General features: G+C 38.5%; 1 protein-coding gene across 1 annotated transcript in view; it reads right to left on the reverse strand.

Annotated features, from left to right (window-relative positions):
- LOC124805156 (serine/threonine-protein kinase D1) overlaps window positions 1-26466 on the reverse strand; it is a 244912-nt gene that overhangs the window by 84902 nt on the left and 133544 nt on the right. Inside the window, exons 9-13 of the mRNA XM_047265638.1 lie at window positions 14535-14658; window positions 12367-12499; window positions 11321-11512; window positions 7015-7128; window positions 6649-6917 (exon numbers count right to left, since the gene is read on the reverse strand). Of these exons, the coding sequence (XP_047121594.1) occupies window positions 6649-6917; window positions 7015-7128; window positions 11321-11512; window positions 12367-12499; window positions 14535-14658 (832 nt within the window). The remainder of the gene's footprint in view (window positions 1-6648; window positions 6918-7014; window positions 7129-11320; window positions 11513-12366; window positions 12500-14534; window positions 14659-26466) is intronic.

A 26466-nucleotide genomic window follows, 5' to 3' on the forward strand; every position in this document is an offset into this window, starting at 1 on the left:
GCCATTGCTACGCGTCACGTGCTCCGTCCGTATTTATACGGATATCCTTCCTTTTTCACGTGCTTCGTCTGGTTTGAATTGATTGCTTATTTTTCTTTGATCTGATAAGTGCCGTTCTCTTTGTTATAGGTGTTTATGTCACTCTAAGCTGAAAATGCATTACTGTACTGTGTCATGCACTGTTTGTCGCATTCTGATAGTGCGTGTTTACGGCCTGTCGCCGCTCGCGGCATGGCTTGCTTTTGTGCGCGCTACCGCCGCTTACAAATAAAAAACAGAGAGGAGTCGTCTCATTAGCGAAACATTTGTTGTTACTTACACTACTTCTTTCTTTGATAATGATCAACAAGAACCACATAATAGACTGCATATGATAGATGATGTTCTGAACGAAATTTTAGCGAAAATTTTTCTCCGTTTGAAAATCTTTGCAGGCGCCTCTTTAGTTCATTACATTCTGCACAGAAATTAGAGTCATCTTAGATTTAAAAATCTAGTCAGTTTCCGTGCTTCATTTCTGACTGTATCACTATCAGGCATAAGAATAATACGAATATAAACATGACATGATATGTATATTCTTCCGCGTTTGCTGTTGTCTCACTCTAGTTTCGTAGTTTATTAGGCAGACAGGATTTAAATGAGATAGTAGCAAACACGAAACAATACAAGGCAAAATGTTTATATTCGTATTAATCTTATGGCGAAGAGAATACTACATGTGATTAACAATTCATAAAAGCTCCTATTAGCAACCATCTCTTCTCACAGGTAGGAAAAAATTCAGAACGTAGAGTTAGCCATATTGACAAACATCCCAGTCTTGCCAGTTGGATTTTCGTAGTACATTGAAATGCTGCTACATTCGAAGATCAACAATACAGAATTTGTATTTACTTCGTTGGATAATTACTGTATTAACTTTTCACTATTTTTTTGTGTCTGTAGCTCTAACCATTACTTAATTTTAATTACTGCTAATACTTTTTTCATTTTCTCAGTTTATTCTCTTCCATTCTGTAATAGTTCTATGGCAATTATTAGTCTCTCCTTTAGTTCATTAATCACCCATCTCTTCGGTTTAAATTGTTCATAACAAAAATCACCATCAGTATCACTTTAGCAAATTTCAATCTAATTGTAGGTTCCTACGATAATCACTACCAGTATCACTTTCGTAAATTTCAATTTAATTCTAGCTTCCTACGATAATCTATTAATTATTAAGCTTACTTCTCTCTGCTGGCAGCATCGGCCTCTTCAATCACTCCCCTTTCCCTCATTTCCACCCTAACCTGTTTCAAATACGCTAATTACATTTCTCCTCTTACGACATAGGATACACAGTGACACATAGCCGTCACTATTATTGGTCATATTCTCCTTGCACCGAATACCACTAATCCATTTTCTATACTCCCGCAACCTCAGGAAATCTCTTGCAGTCACCTTTCTTTCGGCACTCGCGGAGTCACAAACAGGGCACGCAAAATCTCGGACACCCCTGTGTTATGTCACTTGGCGGAAGCACCGGCCAGTGCCCCTCGCGGCAGGTAGTGCCTAACAAAGGGACAAACCAGTCTGCCACCCTACTCCAGGCTGCTCAGCCGAACGCGTCAGAGCTTTTAGCAGCTCACTGCAACATCCAATCTTTACCTGCACATTACGAAGAACTTAGCCTCCTCTTCAACCAACTAAACTACCACGTAATCCTCTTATCCGAAACGTGGTTGAAACCACACATATCCTCTGCATCTATTCATCTCCCAGGGTACACATTTCTTAGGGCAGACAGATCAAAAAAGCGAGGTGGCGGGGTCGGCGCGTATATACGAACAGATCTCAAAGCGAAAGTCTTATGTACGTCAAATCCTGCTGAAGAAAAAGAGGCTGAATTCATGTTCATTAAAATAAATATACAAAGTCGGAAATTCTTGACTGGCATTGTGTACAAGCCGCCAAAAATAAACTCAATGAGTTCCTTCCAGTCGGAATTACATTCACTCCAGTGTCAATACGAACATGTCATCGTAATGGGTGACTTGAACGTAGACCTGCTAAGAGACACTCCCTCCGCAATAAACCTAAGAAGATTGTTTAGTTGCAATAGCATGAACACTCTTCCATTACAACCTACACACCATACGGCGCACAGTCATACTCTTATAGACGTAATCGCAACGAAACAGACTGACAAAGTAAGAGATGTTGGTCAAACATCGGCCCCTGGCCTCTCAGCACATGATGTAATATTCCTGGCCTACTCTGTGCAGCCCCCAAGGATCAAATCGCGTTACATAACTTGTAGGAACATGAAACTTATTGACCTTGACGCTCTAACAGCCGATTGCTCAGAAATCTCATGGCATCAAATGATCAGAGAACCTACAATCGACGGCAAAATTAATGAACTTGGTGATAAGCTCACTGCCCTCTATGACAAACATGCACCTGTGCGCACAATCCGAGTAAGAAAATCTCCTGCTCCATGGCTGACAGCTGAATTACGTCAAATGATGACTAACAGGGATGCTGCCCACAGGCGTTTCAAGGCAGATCCGAAACCCGAGCATTTCGAAGAATACAGAAAGCTACGGAACAGAGTGAAACAATGCATTCGCAATGCTCAAATCAGGCATGCTCGCTCCCTTGTATGCAGCGATCTGACGCCCACGACTCTATGGAAGAATCTCCGTAGCTTGGGGGTCGGAAAGGCAAAATCGGAAACTACTTTTCATGTGTCAGCTAACGAATTAAATGAATTCTTCTCTGCACCTCTGAATACCAGCACGGCTGATAATTACCGTCCACAAGAATCCCCAAAACAGGATAACTAACAACAATAGCTTCCATCTAAAACATGTAACAACAAATACGGCAAGAAAAGCAATAATGAGAATCTCTTCTGATGCAATAGGCAACGACAGTATCGGTATAACCATGATTAAGAATGTTGCCGATATCTTAGTACCTGTCTTAACTGACATATTTAATTTTTCCCTCGTGAACGGAATATACCCCACTGCATGGAAAAGAAGCATAATTCGACCCATCCCTAAGATCGAAAACCCGCAACTGCCTAGTGATTACCGACCAATTAGCATACTGCCTGCTGTTTCCAAAGCACTCGAATATATTGTTCATGACCAAATCACTGAACACTTGCATGAATTCAGCCTATATGGCAAATTTCAATCCGGTTTCCGTAAACATCACAGCACAAACACTGCTCTAATTAAAGTAACAGATGACCTGAAATGTGCCATCGACAATCGAAAGGCAACAATATTGACACTACTGGACTTCGGCAAAGCTTTTGACACTGTTAACTTTGACATATTGCTCAGAAAAATGCAATAGCTTAATTTCTCTGATAGTGCAATGAGATGGTTTGAAAGCTACTTAAAAGACAGACAGCAATGTGTTGTCTGCGTAAATGAAAAATCTTCCTGGAAACATGTTTCCTCGGGAGTGCCACAAGGATCAGTCTTAGGACCACTTTTGTTTTCTTTATATGTCAACGATATTTCGTCGGTTCTGTCCTCCTGTAAATATCATTTCTATGCCGACGACCTCCAGCTCTACCTAAGCGTCAGACCTGAAGACGTAAACACTGCAATCGCTCAGATGAATGATGATCTGTCTTCGGTAGTGACATGGGCGAAAAGCCTGGGGCTTAAACTAAATGCAAAAAAGACGCAAGTAATCTTAATAGCCCATCAGAAATTAATAAGTTCAGATTTCCGCGAACGGCTACCTCCTATTCTGCTCGACGGTACTCCAATACCATATCAGAAAACAGTGAAGAACTTGGGTGTAACTTTGGATGAGCATCTCAACTGGGCAGAGAATACAGTCGCAGTGTGCCGAAAGACGTCTGCTTGTCTCTATGCTCTCAAAAAGTTTCGGAACATATTTCCACAGGACTTGAAACGTCAGCTTGTGCAAGCACTCGTTCTACCGAACCTCCACTATTGTGATGTGATTCAACAAGGCACGAGTAGTGAAAACAAAAGACAGCTAGAGCTAACCATGAATGCCTGTGTGCATTACACCTGCAACATTCGCCGATATGATCATGTTAGTGCTTCATACTCCGAGCTAAAGTGGCTGCGGCCGGACAAATTGCGTGACTACCACACTCTATGTCTACTTCACAGACTCCTCGTCGCGCAAGCACCCCAGTACCTTGCTTCAGAGATTAAAAACCTGTCATGCCATCATAATAGAAACACAAGGTCATTCTTATTTGGTATCCTAACTGTGCCCACTCACAAAACAAAAACTTTTGCAAACTCCTTCTCAGTTGCCGCTGTCTGCCTCTGGAACAAACTGCCCCTTACCTTGCGCAAAATTCAATCTCCTGCTGTTTTTAAGAAGAAGTTGAAGCATTTCCTACTATCATCCTCATAAAGTTCTCCACAAAATTAATGTACCAGGCCAATCCTCTCATCTGTCAAATAGCAAAGCTAGCGTCTCCTATCTTGCTCCTGAGATGCCTTCCCCTTCATCTATCTCTATTAGCCAGGGAATCTTCTTTTCCTTTATATTTCCTTAATTATGTTTCATCATGTCTATTCTTCTCCTCCCTTCACCACGAGTCTCCCTCATACTCCCTGCTGCCAGCACTCCTATCTAAAATTTGTCTCTTCAATAATGTCTAATTATAACAGTACTTATGATCTACGAATATAAACTCTATGTGTATGTATTTTTCCAGGTGTACCTTTCTAATTGTTTATTTCACTTTTTGTACTAGATGTAGTTTAACATGCCTACTAAAATGTATGAATGTAAAATAAGTAGAATGCCTGGTTAGATGTAAGAGAGGGCCTGATGGCCCTAATCTTGCCAGGTTAAATAAATAAATAAATAAATAAATAAAAATGCAGTGGTCGAAATTCTGGGCGGAGGAAAGAGGCTCGTCTTCCACTTTTTTTTTTTTATTTATTTACTGACGCAGAGATTTTGGTACCAGTATTTATCTTTGTGCCTACAAAGCATGCCTGTGTGGCGCTACATATATTCGACGGCAGAAGTTAGTTGTGGCGGCACCCACCAACATTTTTCAGAACTCCCGCTTGCTTTGCACTCGATTCTAAGCCGCAGGCGGTTTTTTGGATTACAAAAACCGGAAAAAAAGTGCGGCTTAGATTCGAGTAAATACGGTAAAGAATTGAAACATAGCACATAGCCAATTCTACTTAGTAACTGTGATTGACCTTTTTATTTGTTTAAAATATAATTCATGCGTTTTCTCTCCTTTTTGTTTTTGTTACAAGGATTGTTGCAATCTCCAGATTCATAGAAATTTCAGAAGATGAGTGAAAGATGTCAATTTTATATCACAGCAATTATTTATGTGGCTGCAGCAACAGAGTACGCTGTTATGCAGCAAGGAAAATCCAGCTATGAATGGTAGTAACTAATAACTGAATACAGTGAGAAAACATTCATTCTTGTTTTTGTGTGTAACCAATGTCAACATTCTCATAAAGAGATCATGTTTATATTAGAGAACTCTGACACTGAATCAGGAATGGACTTCTGCAATAAAATTAATGGTTTTGTAATAGATGAAGACCAAGTCATGAATGAATGGTGGGTGTGGTAGAGACGGAAGCTTTTTACCAAGCTTCATCAGGAGCCATTAATCATCTCAGCTGGATTAGTAAAATTGTTCATAATTCAGGATAGCCACTACAGATGATCATAATGAAATAACATTAACATGCATCAACACAAGCTGGAAGAAAGTAGGCAGTGAGTATCCAAAAAGATAAAGGAGATTCACAAATATTCTGCTAAGATCAGACTCTTGGTGCTCTATGGCATTTCAGTTATTGAGTGTGATATCTAGTGGGTTGGAGAAAATTGCTGTAATTATGCATGTCAAGGTGTCTCTTGAAATAAATGTATTTCGAAGAATGATTACAGGATGGACAAATTGAATCCAAAGTTCATCAAAAACACTTCTTTTGTTTGTGGTGGTGGTGGTGGTGGGGGATGGCAAATCAACCTGATCTGAATGTCTGTAATTAGCAAGAAATTTGCCTATGTGAAGGAAACATTGTTAAACTTCTGATGAGGTAAAGCAACACAAAGCTGGAAAATGCCTTTAGGACTGACTTGACACTTGAAAACATGTCTTGATTGTATACCAAAGAAAGAAAAATGAGCACGTAATTCTTATACAAGGCAATAATGTAAAAGAGAAAGAAGAAATTAAAATATTTACCTCCTGATATCAAGACAAATCAGAAAGTTGACACAACTGGGGAACTGACCCACAAATATAGTGCACAGTCTGCATGGAGGATACGTATCTTCTGCATTATCTTGTATAAAGTGACAGTTGACTTCTATAATTTTAAAAATTATCTAGTGCAATATACCAGAATAACCTAAGCTAATGGCTGATAACTGGGATGATGGTGGCAATTTTAACAAATAGGCACACAAAACCTGGACGCACTAAATATTACGTTACTTAACGCATTATTTAAAAAATTGCCACTGAAATTAATTTTGAATAATACTCTTTGTAAGTCAGACCATGTTCAGCACCTGTTAATAAGATGACAAACATTTCCCATATGTATACACACTTATTAATAGAGAAAGACACAAGGTATTTAATTACTGCACCTGTGTTATAAGGAATTTAGTTATCCGTTCACTTAATCGCCCACGTTCACTTGAAAGAATCATTTCTAGCATATCACCCTTCAATTTTTCCATGACAACAAATATTCTCTCTGGAGTCTCAAACATTCGTTCAAGATTTACAACACCTGCATGGCAGATGGTGTGTAAAATTGATACTTCATTTTTCAATTGAGCTTCCTGCTTTGTTGGAAACCTTGATTTATCAATTACTTTTATAGCAACAGCTCTACCTGTTTTTCTATGTACACCTGAAATGCAAGCACACGTGTTATAACAGCCAGTGAGTAAAATTCTTGTACAGTGTTACTAAGAATGTGAAGTACAATTTCTTAAAAAACTATTTACCTCCATAAACTGTTCCAAATTGCCCTGAACCAAGAACCTCATCTGGGAAAATCTGGTAAACTTGGCTCATGTCAGTCACTCTTTCATCAGAATCGCCTGAGCTATTATCTGCATCTTTAAAAAAATATGCAGTAAAATGAAACTATGCACTAATGTAGAAACAGCAGACAATATTACAGAGTGACAATATTACAGAGAGAACAATAAAGTAATGGCAGAATTAATAAAGCTATGCTGTCATGCACATAATTTTCATCAGAGACAAGGGTATTGCCAGGAGTCACCCAGGGAAGTGTGATAGGGCTGCTGTTGTTCTCTACATACATAAATGATTTGGCGGGCAGGGTGGGCAGCAATCTGCGGTTGTTTGCTGATGATGCCGTAGTGTACGGTAAGGTGCCTAAGCTGAGTGACTGTTGGAAGATACAAGATGATTTAGACAAAATTTCCAGTTGGTGTGATTAATGCCAGCTAGCTCTAAATGTGGAAAAGTATAAGTTAATGTGGATGAGCAGGAAGAACAAACCTGTAAAGTTCAGATACAGTATTACTAGAGACCTGGATACTGTCAAGTTGTTTAAATATCTGGGTGCAGCATTGCAAAGCAATATGAGATGGAACACACACGTGAAAACTGTGATAGGGAAGGTAAATGGTCGGCTTCGGTTTATTGGGAGAATTTTAAAAAAGAGTGGTTCACTTGTAAAGGAGACCGCATGTAGGATGCTGATGTGACCTATTTTTGAAAACTGCTCGAGTATTTGGGATCTGTACTAGGTCACACTGAAGAAAGACATCGAAGCATTTCAGAGGCGAGCGATTATATTTGTTTCTGGTAGGTTTGAACAACACATAAGTGTTACACAGATGCTTCGGGAACTCAAACAGGAATCCCTGGAAGAAAGGTGACATTCTTTTCAAGAAACACTATCAAGAAAATTTAGAGAACTGGCATTTTAAGCTGACTGCAGAACTATTCTACTGCTCCCAACATACATTGTGCTTAAGGACTACAAAGATAAGATACGATAAATTAAAGCTCACACAGAACCCTGTACAGTCTTTTTCGCTTGCTTTATTTGTAAGTGGAACAGGAGAGGAAATGAGAAGGAATGGTACAGGGTACCCTCCACCACACACTCTACGGTGGTTTGCGGCGTATGTGGATAAACAATTTGACATAATGAAAGGAAGTTTATTTACTTTGCTACATGTTCCATAAATCTACTAGTGTGTGCTCATGCAGGGATGGAGAATGAGATGAAACGTGTAACGTGTAATCACATCATATGCTTAGATCATTGGGTTTGAGCTATCAAGTAAAAAAGAACCTTATTATTAATTATACAACATAAACCATACAATTTTTCAATTACAAACAGAAAAGCAAGAAAAATCACAACTTGAAAAGCAAATACAGAAAAAATGGCCTATTTTTATTTATCAAAATATTAATTCAGAAAATAAAAAAAGTGTTAAAGATATATTGTAAGTACTCAGTATAACTACTTCCTCAAAAAGACTAAGACAGGATATTCTTGAAGATACTGAACACTCAAATCTGACAGTCATTATTTGAATGGCAAATTATTTATTTTATGCTGATTAGCTGCCCTCTAAAATGATACCACCATACATAACTGACCACAGCAACTGAATTTCAAATCACTGATAGCTCCGATATAAATTATTAAATTATTCTGATAGCAAATTTTGCTGAATCCTTCTTCCTTTTCTTTTGAGATTTTGATGTTCCCAGCTTTATATGGAGACGTATATCATTTGTATTCGCTGGCTGTCACGTGTACTCCTATAGGTTTTTATGGTTGGAATGAAAGTGGTTGTAGGTGGTTAAGCTGAGGTTTCATGTAGGAAAATTTCCTGTGAATAATAAAAGAGCAGAATATCGGCAAGCAGCTAGTTGGCATTGCCCTCAAAGTTCACAGCAGTTTTGAAGTCTATAGTAATACATATATCAACAAATAATCATGTAAAGTTCTTTGTTTTGTAACCAAAAAGAGAGAGAGGTCATTGACAAACATGAGCAATAAGTGAGGATCGAAGTCCAGAGCCTTGTGGGACTTTATAATATACCAATCTCTGGTCATAATTCATTGTCATAACCTATTTCTTCTAATCGTTCGCTGTTCACATTAAAATACTTTCTTCTGTCTGTCCCCCTACTGAAATTATAGCCATTTATCCAGTTCCAGCCTGATTCCAAGGAGGCATTATTGTCTGTTTACATCTACATCCATATTTACTGTGAAATGCATGAAAGATGGTACTTCTCATAGAACCACGTATTATGGTTTCTTTCTATTCCACTTGTGTACGAGACATGGAAAAAATGACTGCTCATATGCCTCTGTGCACACTGTAATTAGACAAACTTTTTCTCTGAAGTCCCTATGGGAACAATACATGGAGGGGTAGAGGGGAGGGTGAAGTAGTTGTTTATTCCTTATATTCCTCACTTAATTGTGGCTCTCAGGATTTCCGGCTTCAAGTATCTGCCAATTCAGGTTTTTCAGCATTTCCATGACACTGTCCCATGGGTCAAACAAACCTGTGGCCATTCATTTTGCCATATTTCATTATGTTTAACATCCTTTACTATTCCTATTAGTTAGGAGTCCCGCACACATTAGATAAGCACAAGGATGGGTCACACAAGAGTTCTGTACGCAAACTTGTATACCATCTGAGAGTAACACTGTTTGACAGTCATTAATTTACATGAAAAAGCAAGGCTCCCAACACACTTCCACGGGGCATTCTTGAAGTTACACTTGATCTGTCAATGGATCTCTATCCAAGATTAACATTCTGTGACTCTCTACCAACAAATTCTCAATCCTTTCACAAATTTTGTTTGATACCACAACCAACCATACTTTGATTATTACATATTGGTGTGGAACTGAGTCAAAATCTCTTGTTGGAAGTCGCAAAATACTGACTACATCACTGGTGTAATCCTTGGCTTCCAGGATGTCATGTGATGGAAGTGACAGTTGGGTTCCTCAACAAGTATACAGAGACTGCCTGTTGACATATCTTGTTAACCTTCCTAAATATTCTGTCTGTGTCAATGCCTTCTAGTCAGTGCATTCCAAAACACCATTAACTTGATTAATAGTGATGTCACCTATTTAAGTCAAGACCTCGGGTATACCACCTCCCCTCCAACTGAAGCATGGCTAGTAAAGCTCTTTGGTACTCAAATGATCCTTCTGGATTACAATGGTTCAACTGTTTTTTACTTATAAGCATAGAGTTAAGCAATATGCTTGAAAATGAAATTATTCTAATGGGAAGCTAGGTTATACATGAACATCAAAATTTCAACTCTGATATTCCACTAGAATTTGCCAGAAAGTTTATAATGAAGTCCCCAAGTACTATGTTTTATGTTTAAATGGGTGTACCAAAAGGAAGACTTAATTGCTTAAAAAAAGGGCTAAGATTTCTTGAAGATGCTATACACAACGTTACAGTTGAGCAACATGAACTATTTACAGCCAATTTCATAGTAAAAAATTGAAAATGCTACTCTCGACAAAAATTATGTACACTGATTACACTATATGTAACACTGTTCTCACCATAGATAGTAGTATCACTTATTTATTACCTTTTAAAATAAAATTATGTTGCAAAGTCACAATTACTGATCAGAAGTTTATTGTAATGAGTTGACGAATCGGCCCAAACAAATACTTGTCATCATGTGTCCCACAAGATGTTAAGGTCAACAAAAAAAAAAACATTGGTTTCTTCCCTGCACAAATAAGAGGTTTTTAAACTGACATTTTATGCCCTACATATTAGATATCCCTGACCATCTCTGTTTTTATTATGAACTACTTCTTTTTCAAAGTCTTCATTGTTCTTCAGCATTTGCTTCTGTCCCTCTACCTCTCTGTTTCCTCTTATCCACATTTCTATATTCTCTCTCTATACCCCCACCTCCATCTTCCCCGTGTATTCCCTATGTTATTGCTATCTCCATGTTGATTTCCCTCATTCTTTTCTAAAGTGTCTCACTTGACCTGAGCTCCTGCAAAGCTTTCTGTCAAATTTGTGAATAGTCTCATTTCCTGGAACATTTCATCTCTCTTTTTCACATGCCAATCTTGTACATGTGTAGAGACTGCCACCAATTGGTAATTTTTTCTTTATACAAAATACTTAGCAGTAGCTCAGCTGCAACCTATGTTTCCCCACACAACACGTAGTACTACCATCAATAATTTTCAAGAGAAATTTAACTCATAAACTACATTGTTTATAATGTACTTACTGGTGGAAGAAGTTACAGGCATCAGAGCCTGTCGAATGCAAGTTTCCCAGCTTTTAGCTAAGTGAACTCCTACACCAGAATCCTCTGGAGGAAGAATTGCCACACTTCCTTCCCTTACTACAGGATGCAGAGGGTCTTCACCCACATAGTAATCAATGTTGGCCGTCCGGAGTTCAAAGCAATGCATCACATCTGAAACCAGGTATTACAAGTAATCAAATTTTAAATTACATCATGACTGCAATAATAAAAGTTTCTTTCACAACAAAGTCTGCGAATTATTAACAGTTATTTCTGTATCACGTTATAACATAATTGGAAGGACTGAAAATGACTGGTGTTTTCTCATTGTGGACTGAATTCTTCTTTTATTCTTCTGCCAGGACAGCATATGGTCTTAAGCAGAGAGATCTCATTCATCAAGTGTTTGCATATCACACAAACATTGTTACGTCTAATGGAATAGTCACTTCACGATGATTTCCTTTGACCTACTTCAAAATACATTCAATGACTTGAAATAGATTAACATTTAAATGGATGGGGTATTTCGGACTTTAAACATGACATTCCTATGATAAAAAACTAATCCCATTTTCCAGCTTAATGTATATCAGTGTACTTGGTATGTAGGCCAGTACATTTCTCTTCTTTACCTTATGTGCTGTTTAAGTTATACCTGTGTGCCTATGGATGGATGTAGTGCAGCCTCATCTTCTATCAATGCACATAACTCATTATGCCTTAAAATGTATTCCTAAATTTCTGTTCTTGCAATGAACAATCACAATTTCTGCTCACAGAATTTAGTCCCTTGGATAATAGAGTATTCAGTAAATTTAAGTCAACAAAACTGCAAGCAATCAAATCTTGAATAATCAATGACCCATTAAATGACAACACTATCTACTGTAGTAATGAACTGTTCTGTTTTTCTATAAATGCAAATTGTCATGAAATTCTGAAATATTTGTCTAAAATGTTCATTAAGTCTAAATACACACCAAACAAATATTTTTTAAAGAATGTGAACCACATTTACTCACCGCCATGTGGGCTTCGAGCTGTTTCCACAGAAAGTATCTCAGATAATGGAATCTCTTTGTAATACTTGGAGCTTGTGTCATTTTGGAATAATGTTAATGATTTGGTGTCAAGGCGCCAGTAATGTCGTTTCCTCTGTAAAAAGGGAAACAAATAACTTGACGTAACAACAGATGGAAAGTAGTATCACTGTCAAGTGAATTCCTCTGAATAAAAAAATGTGATTTTATTAAAATGATCGCTATTCTTGTTGCGTCATTATAGACATATTACTGTTAAATCATACACAAAAAATTTTCTCAATAATTTACATTACATTGTTATATCTCCAGTAAAAACAGCAATAGCAATGACATACAGGAAACAAACGCAACCAGAAAGATATTCGCTTGATTAATAATTGATGTGAGCACATAAATACAAATTCTGTTATGAAGGTGCTGTGTTTTCTCTTTGTGCAATTGGTACAAGCACACTAGAGATAAAGAGGGTGAGTAAGGGGCAGGCAAAGGGTGGTTTGTAAAGAACTCAAATCTATCAGGTGGTATATTAAAGGTGGAAAGTATATGTATGTACCATCACATTTGCAAAATGAGGAGCACTCCTGTGCATAAACACAGTGGCGTATCAATGCACTTGTAACTTTGGTCTGGTGCCGTAAGAGTTGTCTAACAGTTCAAGAAACTACTACTGAAATAAAATGACAATGTTGTTGTGATAAATGTCTTGGCTGCATTCAGACTCAGGATGAGGACAAAACGTTCAGCAAATACTGCTTGGGTTTATTTTGGACAAAGTTAACAATGTCAACAGTGACAGATTTTATCTCACAAATACTTTTGTTACAGATGTTGTTGTTGTCATCTTCAGTCCAAAGACTGGTTACTGTATTTGTTTCTGGTTTCCCTCTACAATTCACTCACTTCCCTCCAATACTAAAGTGCCGATTCCTTAATGTCTTGGAATGTGCACCATCAACAAACTGCTTTTTACGTGCTCCTTACTTCATCCATTACGTGTTATTTTGCTTCCAAGATAGCAGAATTCCTTCATTTCACCTTCTTTGTGGTCATCAATTTTGATGGTAATTTCCTGTTAATTATTATTACTCTTAATTACCCTTGTCTTCCTTAATTTCATCTGCAAATCTTACCATTGATATCCTTTCAAAGTGAATTTTAATCCCACTTTTGCAGTTTTATTTTATTTCTGATATTGCTTATTCAATACAGATTGAACAGTAGTGGCGAAAGATTGTGTCTCTGTCTTGCACTCTTTGTAATCTGAGCACTTTAAGTTCTAGGTCTTACATTCTTATTGTTCACACTTGGTTCTCATACATATTGTATACTACTCAACCTATTCTTAAGTTCACACCTATTTTTCTCAGAATTTCAAACATCTTGGATCACTTCACACTATCAAAGGCCTTTTCAATATTGACAAAATGAATGCGTCTTGATTTTTCTGAAGTCTTACTTCCATTATTATTTGCTGCTCTAGACCTGGCATTTAATCACTGACCCTCTGACCCAAAAGAACAATTTCATTAAAAGTCTGAAAATTACCTTAATTTAATATTATATTCTGTCATTTATTTGATTCCGTTTTCTTTTATTTGGCCTGAATATTGCCAGGTAGACGTCTGTAAAGTGGTAGTTCTTAGGTAGAGCTCAATGTGAGCAGTTCCAAGGTAGCGCTTTTCATAAAAATTGTTGTGTAGGATTTGTGGAGAAAAGATAGTGAAAACTGTTGGACTAGTGGAATGAAATCCATCAAATGCAATACATTACAATGAATTATGTGAAAACAATAGAACAGCAAAGTGGAAAATGTAAGAAATAGAAGAATGTAACTTATTTTCCACTCAATAATGAGAAACAAGTTTTGCTAGTTTCTTGACTGTTCCTCGAACTGAGAAGGAGAAATTTCAATGTAAATTGTGCAATTGCAATTACAACCAGAGGATTAGACCATTTTAAAACAATTGTGCTTGCCAAATTTTAAACTGAAATAAGTTAATCACCAAATATGTTTAACATACATGCAATACTTGATGGAAAGTTTTGGCTAGTTATAAGATCCACTCAGTATGAGTTCATAAAGACTACCGCCACATGCAACAATATAGTCTTAAGCAGTGTATGTGTCAGTCAAAGCTGCCACTTACCGTTGGATCCTTGTTAGTGAAATGCACCATCCATCCTTCTTTAATAACTTTTGAACCCCTCTTTTTTGTATGTTTCACTGACTGCACAATTCGCATCAGAGGAATATTGTTACTAGGGGACATACTGTAAAAAAGAATGACAAACAAAATTTATTGTAACTGAATAAGGGTTGATTCACACAGGATGCCAACAAGATATCTTGTCACTGAATGGCAGCGTCCTTTACATTGAGGCTGGTTTACTCTACAATGAATGTCAACATCGTCAGACATCACACTGCCCAGTACTAAACAATGAAGATGAGGTTACAAGGGAGGTGGGGTAACCATTTTACAGAGTCAGGATTTTGTCTCTGCCTTAAGAACTACAATACAAGTACCAACTTGTATTATGAAAAGGAAAGTTGATACTCACCATATAGTGGAGATGATAAGTTGCAGATGGGGAGAGAGGGGGGGGGGGGGGACTCTCACAATTAAATGTTTTGGCCATTGGCCTTCATCAGCAATGTCATCTACTGTTGACGAAGGCCAATGGCCGAAAGTTTTAATTGTGAGTGCCTTTTCGTTGTGCCTATCTGTGACTCAGCATCACCACTATATAGTGAGTAGCAACTTTCTTTTTCATAATGTTGTTACATTCCATCCTGGATTTTCCACTATTTGATTAATGATGGTACTTGCATTTTTAAGGAGGAAAGCAATGTACATAACTGAGGTTTCTACAAAAATTCTGTTTAAAAACTGCAGGAAATGGAGAGAAGTGGAATGAAAAAATTATAAATTGTGCAGAACATTATTTTCCACACCGTTTACATCTTCTTTCCTTCTAATTATGAAATATCATTAATTTTTCTTTCTGCACAAATATTATATTCACTTACTTTCATTTACAACAATGTATACTATTTTGTATCTACATATTAAACTATCTATGAGCGGTGTTCAATAAGTAATATAACATATTTCTTTTTTCTCAGCCAGTTTTGGTTTAAAAATGTTAAATTCTTTGTGGGTCAATGTGCAATATTCCCAATTCAGCCCCTATAGTTTCCTGAAGTTCTGACTAGTGGTGGTGCTATATGTAGCCTTCAAAATGGCACTGTAACGAGGTGCATTCCAAGCCGAGAGCTGTCACTGAGTTTCTCTTAGTGGAAAACCAGAGCACCTCAGATATTCACAGCTGCTTGCAGAATGTTCACAGAGAACTGGCAGTGAACGAAAGCACAGTGAGTCACTGAGCGAGGCATTTGTCATCACTGCAACAAGGCTGCCCAAAATCTGTCTGATCTCCTAGATGCTATCCAGCCGCAGACCGCTGTGACTTCTGCAACGATGGAACATGCAGACACACTCATTTGAGGTGATCGAAGATTACAATCAAACACTTCGCTGCACAACTGTATGACTCTATTGGTAGTGCTGACACACTCATCCACCAGCTGCGGTACTCACAGCTGAGTCGCACCTGGGTTTCTCACCGCCTAACGGAAGATTGTAACCAGCAATGAGGGACTATCTGTCCAGAACTGTTTACACGTTACAAGGTGGATTGTGACAATTTCTTGTCGAACAGCTTCACAGGTGATGAAACATGTTGTCATCACCTTGAAACCAAAGGAAATGGCAATCTATGGAGTGGTGCCACACTACCTCTCCTCTGAACAAAAATTTCAAAACCGCAGCCTCAGCCAGTAAAGTTATGGCGGGGATCTTCTGGGACTCTGAAGGAGTAGTTATGTTTGATGCCTTACCTCATGGTGTAATGATCAACTCTGAAGTTTACTGTGCTGTCCTCAGGAAATTGAAGAAACCACTTCAGTGCATTCATCGCCACAAAAATGGAAACACATTTCTCCTTCTCCATGACAATACAATGCCTCATAAATGAATGCTAACCCTGAGAGAAGCTTACAAAACTTCATTGGATTGTTCTTCCTCAAAAAAATAAGCATCCTACAGCTCAGATCTTGCACCTTCCGACTTCCATCCATTTGGCACAATGAAGGATGCACTCTGGGGGAAGCAGTACATGGATGATGGGGAGGTTATTAATGCAGCGAGACTTTGGCTCCAATGTCGACCAGCAGAGTAGTGCCACATGGACATAAGCCCCTCCCAGTAAAATGGCATAAGGTAGTCACATTATGATGAAAAATAGGGTTTTATAGCCAAAAGAGTGGGGAATAATATGGCGTATCGGAATCTTGAATAAAATCAACCTGCTATCTGGAGGGGGGCGGGTGGGGGGGGGGGGGGGGGAAGAAGTGTTGCATTGCTTATTGTACACCCCCTCAAAAATAATGTTTCTTTTGTCAGATTTGGCATCTCTTACGGGGAAAGACCATTAAGAAATGTAATAACACCTTATGCAACCATCACAATTTGTCAAGAGAAAAGCAAGTAATAAAATAAAACTTCAACAACAAAAGCACAAAACCTACCAACATAAGTAATCATACTGAGAATAAGTTGAAATTTGATCATAATACAAAAACACACTGCATTGCATCAGATAGTCATGTGGCCCAACCACTCCACCAAAATAACATTCAAACATTCTTACATAGAATTCTTGATGTTAAGTGAAATTGAAGTTTCGTGCTACTTGGATCTGTTCTGTTAATGGTGGCATATGAAATACATTCCCAAATGTTCTATCATGAGATACAGACCATACGATTGGTTCCTTTGCTGCAGAACTGTTATAGCATGAAATAGGAAAACAATCATTTTCCTAGAGACAAATGCTCTTGCATATTCCAATTATAACTAAATTACTTAAAAATAATTACTAAAAGCAAAGTTTTTAAGATTTTTATCTGTGAAAAAGTACACACATAATTAAAACCATTTAACAACTGGAAGTTCTGATAGGAAAATATGATAAGCAATGTTCTTTCTCAAATAAAATTCATTCTCTTGCATAGTGTACACTCTAACGAAACTTCATGACAGATTAAATGTATGTGCTAGCTGCAAGTGATAAATAAATGTCTGGATTCGAGGGCAGGTTTGACACACAGTTTTAATTTGGCAGAAAGTTTCAAAGGCGTTTGTTATTATCCTAAACTAAAGTCCAATGCAATAACTCAGATTTATTACTAGCAGAGGGAAAACTTATTTTCATTCTGTTGGTGGGAACATCCAGCATTCTCCTGAAGTGGCTTAGAATCCCTGGAAAACCTGGATAAAGAGTGAGAAATTTATTGCTACTTCATAAAAATTTTGGCCAAGCTGGAAATAGATGCATAGACTTATTAGATAAAGGGCTTCACACATAAAACTGGTACATGTCATGTATAGGTTAATCATCTCTAGTCGAATTTCTTGAGAAGTGGCAACACTGTCTCAAAAGTTGGATACACATTTTTTTCAAAAATGTTGAGTCCAGCTTTATGTTCATGCATCAGTTGTGAGAAGCTTGCGATGTTGCACTGTAACAGAAATGGGGTGTTTAGCATTAGAACAGTGAACAGATATTGCGAAGTGTTACACAGAAACAGGCTACGTCAAAGAATGTAAAGACATGTTTCAAGTGAAGCATCCTTGTAGGAAACTCCCCATGATCAGCACTATTCAAGATCTGTACAAGAAATGGAGGGATGTAGTTTCTACTCGGAGTGTGCAGAGGAATACTTGACCGACAGTGTGGATCCCTGAAACTATAGACAGAATTTCCATGGATATTATGAAAAGTCCCTGCAAGTTGGTAAGGAGGTTGTCACAGCAGATCGGTGTATCTTGTACATCGTGCCATAATGTACTAAAAGATGTAAAATTAAAAGCCTTCTGTGTGAGGGTGATGCAACAGTTAATATTTGAGGATCAGGAAAAGAGACTTCATTGTTGTAACTGGCTGTTAAAATCAATTGCTAATGATTACTCTGCTTTATGTCAGATGAGGTCTGCATTTGTCAGATTATGTAAATTCCCAGAATTTCAGATACAGGTCACAGGACAACCTACATATTCTGCATGAAGAACCTCTCCACTTAGAGAAGACAGGTGATTGGTGCGCGTTGTCCGACGACATGTGCATTACTGGCCCCATATTTTTCAATTACACCTTAAACAGTGTCAGATGTCTAGAGACCTTTTGACTCTTTCTAAGCACAACTAACAGATGCAAAGAAGCTGCATTCACTATTCCAACAAGTTAGAGCAACCGCTCACACATCCAACAAAAGTACAGCCTACGTCACCAAAGTGTTCCCTGGAGATAGACTTGTCAGTCAAGGCCACTGTCCCCCAGGGTCTCCAACTTAACATCGTGTGATTTTTTTTACGGGGTACACTAAAAAGCAAAGTGTATGCTGACAATCTCCGAACAATTCACGATCTGAAACGGAACATTACTAGAGCAATTAACAACATCATGCCTGCAGAATTGCATTGTGTTGCTGGTAATGTCATCACACGAAGTCAGCGATGCCTGGACGCGCAAGGCCACCATTTCCAGTATTTCTTATAAACAGGTAACTACATGTTCTTTTAATGTTACTGTTATCTATTCTTTTTTAGTTGGCTCATTGTTACTTGAATCTCGGGCATTAGGTGTACCGATTGTGTGTGGAACACCCTGTATAATGACACTTTGAATGATATCTAAGCTGATGAGGGTATACAGGACGTCCATTTCAACTGAAAAAATTGAAATATCTCAAAAACTACACATTAGATGAAAAAAAGTTATAGTTCCAATTTGTTTGTCTTGGAGGGAGACATCAAACAATACCACAATCGACCCACAACCCTATCCCGTGTGTGTGTGTGTGTGTGTGTGTGTGTGTGTGTGTGTGTGTGTGTGTGTGTCAGAGGGCAACTTTCAAATTTTTAATGTGTACTCATTTTTTATTGCAGATTTTGATTTTACGGCAAAATCTACATACATTTTGTCTAACGCATTTTCTTCATTTCAACACAGATGGCACTGTAATTAGAGGAATTGAAATGGATACACAATCGTAACTTACGACATGCTACTCAATGGCTCATGAATATCCAATGGCACGTGACCCCCACCTCCATGCTGCAAGGGCAGGACAGGCCAGTATTTCCAAATTTGTAATTGGAAACTTGTTGTATCCCTCCGACATATTTAACAGGGGAATACTCGACATACCACTGTGGCCAAATAGTGAACTATGGCATATCATAACAGGCAGTACACTGTGACCGGAGCTCATGTATCGTGCAGACATAGAACAGATAATGACTCTTAAACATTAGAATACTTGCACATTGTTTATTGCCTGCACACTTATCTATCAAATGGAGAACACACATGCAAGTGGACATTGAACATTGTAAACACAGAAGAAAAAATTGAAATTATCCTGATTTATGGAGAATGTAGGAGAAATGTTGAGGCTGGTGTTGCCTTATATGCCGAGCAATCTCCAAAGAAAGCTCACCCTTATTTGTTCTTTTACAAGGTTGTGAATGCCTCAATGTCTGATGGCAGCACACAGACTGGCAAAAGGAAAGGAGAAGTTAATAAAATGGCTGTACTAGCAGCAGTGCAGCACAACCCATGGATAAGTGCCTGGCAATTACACTGCTACTCCATTATGTCTGTAGATAGTACTGTCACAATACTATACTCTCATAAGTATCATCCGTATCACGTCACTGAATCAAGAACTTCACAGTGCTGATTTCCACAACTGGGTAGCGTTTTGTGAATGGGTACATCAACAAATGCAAACAACCCCCACATTCTTTGCCAAGTCTATATTTAAAAACCATGGTAGCGTTAACTGGCCTAACACGCATGACTGAAGGGTAGACGATCCCCACTAGTTACTGCAGGCTAACCATAGACTTCCTTGGTCGGTTAAGGTATGGTGTTCTATCTTACGGAACAAACTCGTTGATCTGGTATCAATGGCATGTTGAATGGAAGCAAATATTGTACATTTTTGGAACAGGGACTACCAGTACTACTGCAGGATGTTGCCCCGGACATTCGACAGCATATGTGGTTCGAGCATGACGGGTGGCCAGTGGATTATGCAATTGAGCATGGAAGGTGTTATACCATATTTACATTTGTCAGTGAATCAGCAGAGGTGGCTCCATTAATTAAACCGCTAGGTCGCTGGATTTGACATTGCCAGATTTTTTTCTGTGGGGATATTTAAAAGATAAGGTGCACCAATAAGTGCCAACAGGCTGTGAAGATATGATCGAGTGCATCAGAAACGTCTGTGCTGAAATTCCTGCAGATATGCTTCTGTCCTGTGTATGGTCATTTGAAAAGCGGGTCACTAAGTGCACTGAGTGGATGGTGCTACGTTTGGACACTTTAACTGGAAAAGAAGGGTAGCATTCCACTACAACCAAGACCACAGTGGTGCACTGAGTAGTCCTCTGATCAATATGTCAGAGGAATACAACGTTGTGAATGGGTTTTCCAATCAGAAGTTACGAAATACTGGCCTGTCCTACTCTTGCAGCATGGAGGTGGCGTCCCACGTGGCACTGGATATCCAAGGACCAACAAGTAGCATTTCTATTCCTCCAATTAAACTTCCACCTATAGCGAAGTGAAGAATAAAAGCATATGTAGATATCACCCAAAAATATAATCTGCAATACAAATCAGGGGTTCACATTGGAGATTTAAAAGTTGTCCCCCCATCACCCATGCATGTGGTGGTGTGGGGGGTAGAGTGTGGTATCACTAGATGTCCACCTCTCAGGCAAACAACACTGAAATTACAACTTTGTTTGATCCGATGTGTAGTTTTTGCGATATTTCATGTTTTAGTTAAAATTAACACCCTGTATAAGGCACACCACATATTAGTGTACTGTTCTCCATTGCTATTAAACAGATTTTGTAATTTACAGTTCAACATTGGTTGTTTGCTTCTGTCACCAGTACATCAGCACCAGAATGAGTGGCTGGCAGAGTCAAAGCTTCACCTTCCATTTACTGGTGGTGGACTGTAGTCTTAGTCTGTAGCTGGAGGTCACATGCACTTGCTGAACCAACATCCAAGGGTTTTTCACTTCTCATTTCCCCTACTGTTCTCCTCTTGCTACCTGCAATGGTCATTTGCTGCTGCATGTGAATCCAAGATCAGTTAGCTTGAGACTTTCCCCTTTCTTATTGAAGCCATTGTTATGTTTGTGGATTTCTATGGCTTCCCTGAATGGGAGTATGGTAGGACTTCTCCACAACAAGAACTTCTGTGTCTAGAAATTTTACATACAGAGCATGCTCCATCCACCGTAGCTGATTTCTCCATCTGTCCCAGCCCGCAATGCTGTTCATGTTTGGTGATCCTGGTGTTGGTGCATCATCCAGTCAATGTCAAAATGACTTTTGCACATTTACAAGGTACACGAGATATTTCCAGCTTTGCACATGTATCCCTTATATCCTTTGTTGATTTGAAACACACTTATCTTCTCGGTTGGTTTTTAAACCGCCTTTATGCTGTGTTTGCGCACTTGTGGCTCGTTCTGTTTGCCTTTACAAATGTCCGCTTGTGTCTGTGTACCTATGTGCGGATGGATATGTGTGTGTGTGCGAGTGTATACCTGTCCTTTTTTCCCCCTAAGGCAAGTCTTTCCGCTCCCGGGATTGGAATGACTCCTTACCCTCTCCCTTAAAACCCACATCCTTTCGTCTTTCCCTCTTTCCTGATGAAGCAACCGTTGGTTGCGAAAGCTTGAATTTTGTGTAGATGTTTGTGTGTCTATCGACCTGCCAGCACTTTCATTTGGTAAGTCACATCATCTTTGTTTTATATATGTATATGCCCCCCCCTTACAATAACTGGCGACTCTCACATTGTGACAGGCTTTTTAGTCTGTAATTTCAATGTTTGTGTGTAAATGTATGTGTGTGTGTATGCAGATGTGTGTTCATGTAGTCTGATTCTTCGACCTTCTTATATGAAGATAAGATATAGGTTATTAGAAACCACAGAAACAAGAAAGGACTTCAGCGACAGAAGTTAGTGAATATGGAAAGAGGGAAAAATAGATAAGTCCTCAAAATGAGAAGTAAGTAGGGAAAAAAATAGATGTGGTCACTTAGATCGAAGAAGAGAAAGAAGATAGCTCCTATGACAGGAAACCCTTCTCATCCCTCTTCCCCAGGATCCCTACCTCTCAGGTACTTGAGTGAGATGCTGGAGCAGGTTTGGTGTTAAATCGTCTCCTACAGAATGGACATTCCCACCTTCACCCTTGAGGTCCCCGAAGGAAATCTTAGCAACTCTATGAAAACGGCAAATGGTGAAAAATCAGGCACACTTGTTTGCGAGGGTTGTCTGAAAGGTGTGATGTGTGTTTTGAGCTAGCCAAGATTTATTTGCTCTTGTAAACCATGCTTTTTTACAATACCCACCCCTTTCAAAACTTATACAAACCCTCCCATTTACATCACATCTCATAAAAGGTATAAAATACCTATACAAAATAGAAAATTTATACACTCTGGTATCACAGTTGTTCAACTAGTTACACAATATTATATTTTCTACAAACATAATACTCCATTCACGAACCTACTATGCTGTCATAATAGGAGGAGAGGTGATACTCCTACATGGCGTGTCCCAGCTGGCGGATAGGGAAGTCCTCACCGGTTTACCGGCGGACTTGAGTGAAATAAAATAGCTCTCGCGGACCAAACACACCCTCTGCAGTTAACAACCGTAGTTGTAAATCGGAGCTTGCTCCAACTAAGGCTGACAACTTTCAAAAGTCAAAAATGGAAAGGTCTTTTAGGGAAAAAATTCCACCGTCCTGTTCAAAAAGGCAGGAAGAGGTTACATTGGATTCGGTGGGTAGTCAATTAGAAGACAACAATGAATCGGAGTGTTTGCAACCATCAAAATGCACACTAAAACACAAAAAGAAGATTAAACATGAGCAGATAAATTATATAGCAACATAAAACATAAACTCACTACTTCAGACCGGAAAACTCAAGGAGCTCATAGATGAACTAAATAAACAAAAAATTTTAATAACAGGGATCCAAGAAATGAGAAACACCACAGAGGACCCATTCGAATCACAAGGATACAGAATTTATAATGGGAAACCAGGACCGAGGGCAATGAAACAATGTCCCCAGTTTGGAACAGGGTTTTTAGTAAACATAAAAATAATAGATTCAGTAACGGATTTCCAAGCAGTATCACCAAGAATTGCGGCTCTAAGCTTTAAAACAATGAATAAAACCTATACAATAATAAGGGGATCATGCCCCAACAAATGAAAAAAATTGTCTAACAAAAACAAAAGGAAGAGGCAGATAAATTTTGGGACCTTCTAGAACAAACTGTGAAAAGAGTAAATAAAAAGAATGTAAAAATCTTATTGGGAGATTTCAATGCTCAGTTGGGAAAAGAAAGGAAATATAAAGATATAATTGGAAAATGGAGTCCACATAAATTTACGAACAAAAATGGTCACTTGTAGAACTCTGCAGAGAACACAACCTTATATCTAAATCAACATACTTTAAGAGGAAGCCAAGTAAACTTAAAACATGGAAACATCCAGACTGGAGGAAGGGGGGCTGGCAGCTAGACCATGTCTGTATGGACAAAAATTTTCATAAGGAGATCCACAATGTTAAAGTACTGAGAGGAGTAGGCACAGGCTCAAATCATTATATAGTTAAAATTAAAATCAAATTCACTCTGTTAAAGAAGAGGACCAGAAAAACTAATAAAATAAAAAAGATTGTTTGACCCACATCAGCTAATTAAAAGTAATAAATACCAGTGGTGTAGCGTGAGGGGAGAATTTGAGACTTAGTCTCCCCTGTATTCCTGCTTAAAAAAGAAGCAACAGTAATTCATTACAAAAATATAAACAACTTTCTACTAAGAGCTCTAAATGTGCGAAGACATCAGTTTTGTAGCCCGTGCCGACCCTGAGTATTGGTGTATTTGCCTGTTTGAGACTCGACTGCTGTCAGTCTCTGCCTCCCTTCCCCTACCTGTCTGTGTGCGCCTGCGCTTTAGTGGCTCCCCTCCACCTCCCCTCTGCCACGAAGGCTGGGGCGCTGCGCTTGCTAGCAGGTATCAAGACTAGTCTCTGCCGCTTCTACGCTGGCTTTTAACATGGAAGTGAACAGTTGCGCAGTTTGTATTCATAGTCATTCTTGCGTGATTTTAACGCATACTTTCGTTGTTTTGCCAACATGAGTGAGCCAGCAACTGAACACATTATAGAATTTTTATTAAAAATGCCTTTTTCTACATTAACGAACGAAAAAAGTGGAAATTGAAGGACAAACGACCTACTCCCATACTCAGTGTAGTTTTAAGTGAAGCCAAACAAAAACGCACTTTTCAGACATATATGTCTTCTGTTTGGTAGTGAAAAGGAATGGTGCAATGAGGGCATTTGTACAATAAAGAACTTTGATAGCAAAGCACAAAAGCATCAGATATCAAAACGTCACCTGCAGAACAAAGAATCATTTCAGTTATTGGGCAAAAGTAGAATTGAGCACGCCCTTTCTGAAGCCGCTCGTCTGACGCAACAAAATACAACGAACAAGTTGCATCCAAAAGGAGGGTATTGGCTTGTCTTATTCAGGCAATTGTATTTATTTGTAAACAAGAACTAGCCTTTTGCGGCCATCGAAAAGACGAATCCTCTAGCAACAACAGTAACTATCTGGAATTGCTGGATTTACTAGCTCAAGGAGAGCAGTTAATCCGAGACCATCTGTCATCATCTGCAACCTTTATAGGAACTTCTCCAGATATACAGAATTATGTAATAGAAATGATAACTCTGGCAGTTAATGAGAAAATAAAATCTGAAATTCAGAACGGCAATTTCATTTCGATTCAGGCTGATGAAACAATAGACGTGTCAAGCAAGAGTCAAATGATTGTAATATTCAGGTATTGTATTGCAGACAAAATTGAGGAAAAATTCGTTGGATTTTACGATGTTTCTGGAGATAAAACTAGTGAACGTCTGTCAAACATTATTCATGCAGTATTGGAAGAACGGAATGTGGAAGAAAAAGCAGTTAGTCAAACATATGATGGCGCTTCAGTAATGGCGGGCAGAGAAAGAGGAGTACAACAATTGGTAAAGCAGCTCTGTCTCTATGCCCTGTTTATTCATTGTTAAGCACACCACCTGAATTTGGTACTGTTACATGCCTCCAAAATCATATGACAAGTACGAATGTTTGTTAAGTGAGCGTACTATATTCCAATCGTTTTTCAGCAAATCATCAAAACGAACTGTATTGCTAACTGAGAAAGGATTTAATCTGCCACCTGCAAGCAGCACTCACTGAAACTTTTGTTCCAGGGCTGTTCCAACAATATCTAGTCATTTCTCAGAGTTATACAGTGTTTTTAATTATGTAGTTGATGTTATAGACTCTCAATGGCACCCAGCACTTTTGAGCTGTGCTGTAGGAATGAAACGACGAATGGATGATCCTACGTTTGTCTACTTGCTTTGCTTCTACCGAGGGCGCTTTGTTTATGTTGATCATCTCTTTAATGTTTTTCAGTCAAAATCTGTCAGTATAACTGCTTGCCACGACGAAATAAGAACTGTTTTGAGAAACTTATGACAATTAAGAACGGAAACATTCGTTGATGAATGCATTAAATGCAGCTTGTGTTTGAATGGCAACGTATCATTCTGTGACAGTCAAAACACATCTTTCAGGGCACTAACTTACAAGATACTGAATTTGCAAATTGTTCAGACGGAAAGAAGATTTCAAGACTTTATCCCAAATTCAGTTTGTTGAATTCTGAATGAAAAGTGCTTCCCAAACCATCAAAAAGCATTCCCAAAGAATGAGAATGAACTGTGTAACATATCGCTGATGAGAAAAAACACTTATCTCGAAGAATCATCTTAAAGTACATTGTCAACAATGATTTAAACTGTGTTTATGAAGAAACAACGA

This window comes from Schistocerca piceifrons, chromosome 1, assembly GCF_021461385.2.
Source record: "Schistocerca piceifrons isolate TAMUIC-IGC-003096 chromosome 1, iqSchPice1.1, whole genome shotgun sequence".
NCBI lineage: Eukaryota > Metazoa > Arthropoda > Insecta > Orthoptera > Acrididae > Schistocerca > Schistocerca piceifrons.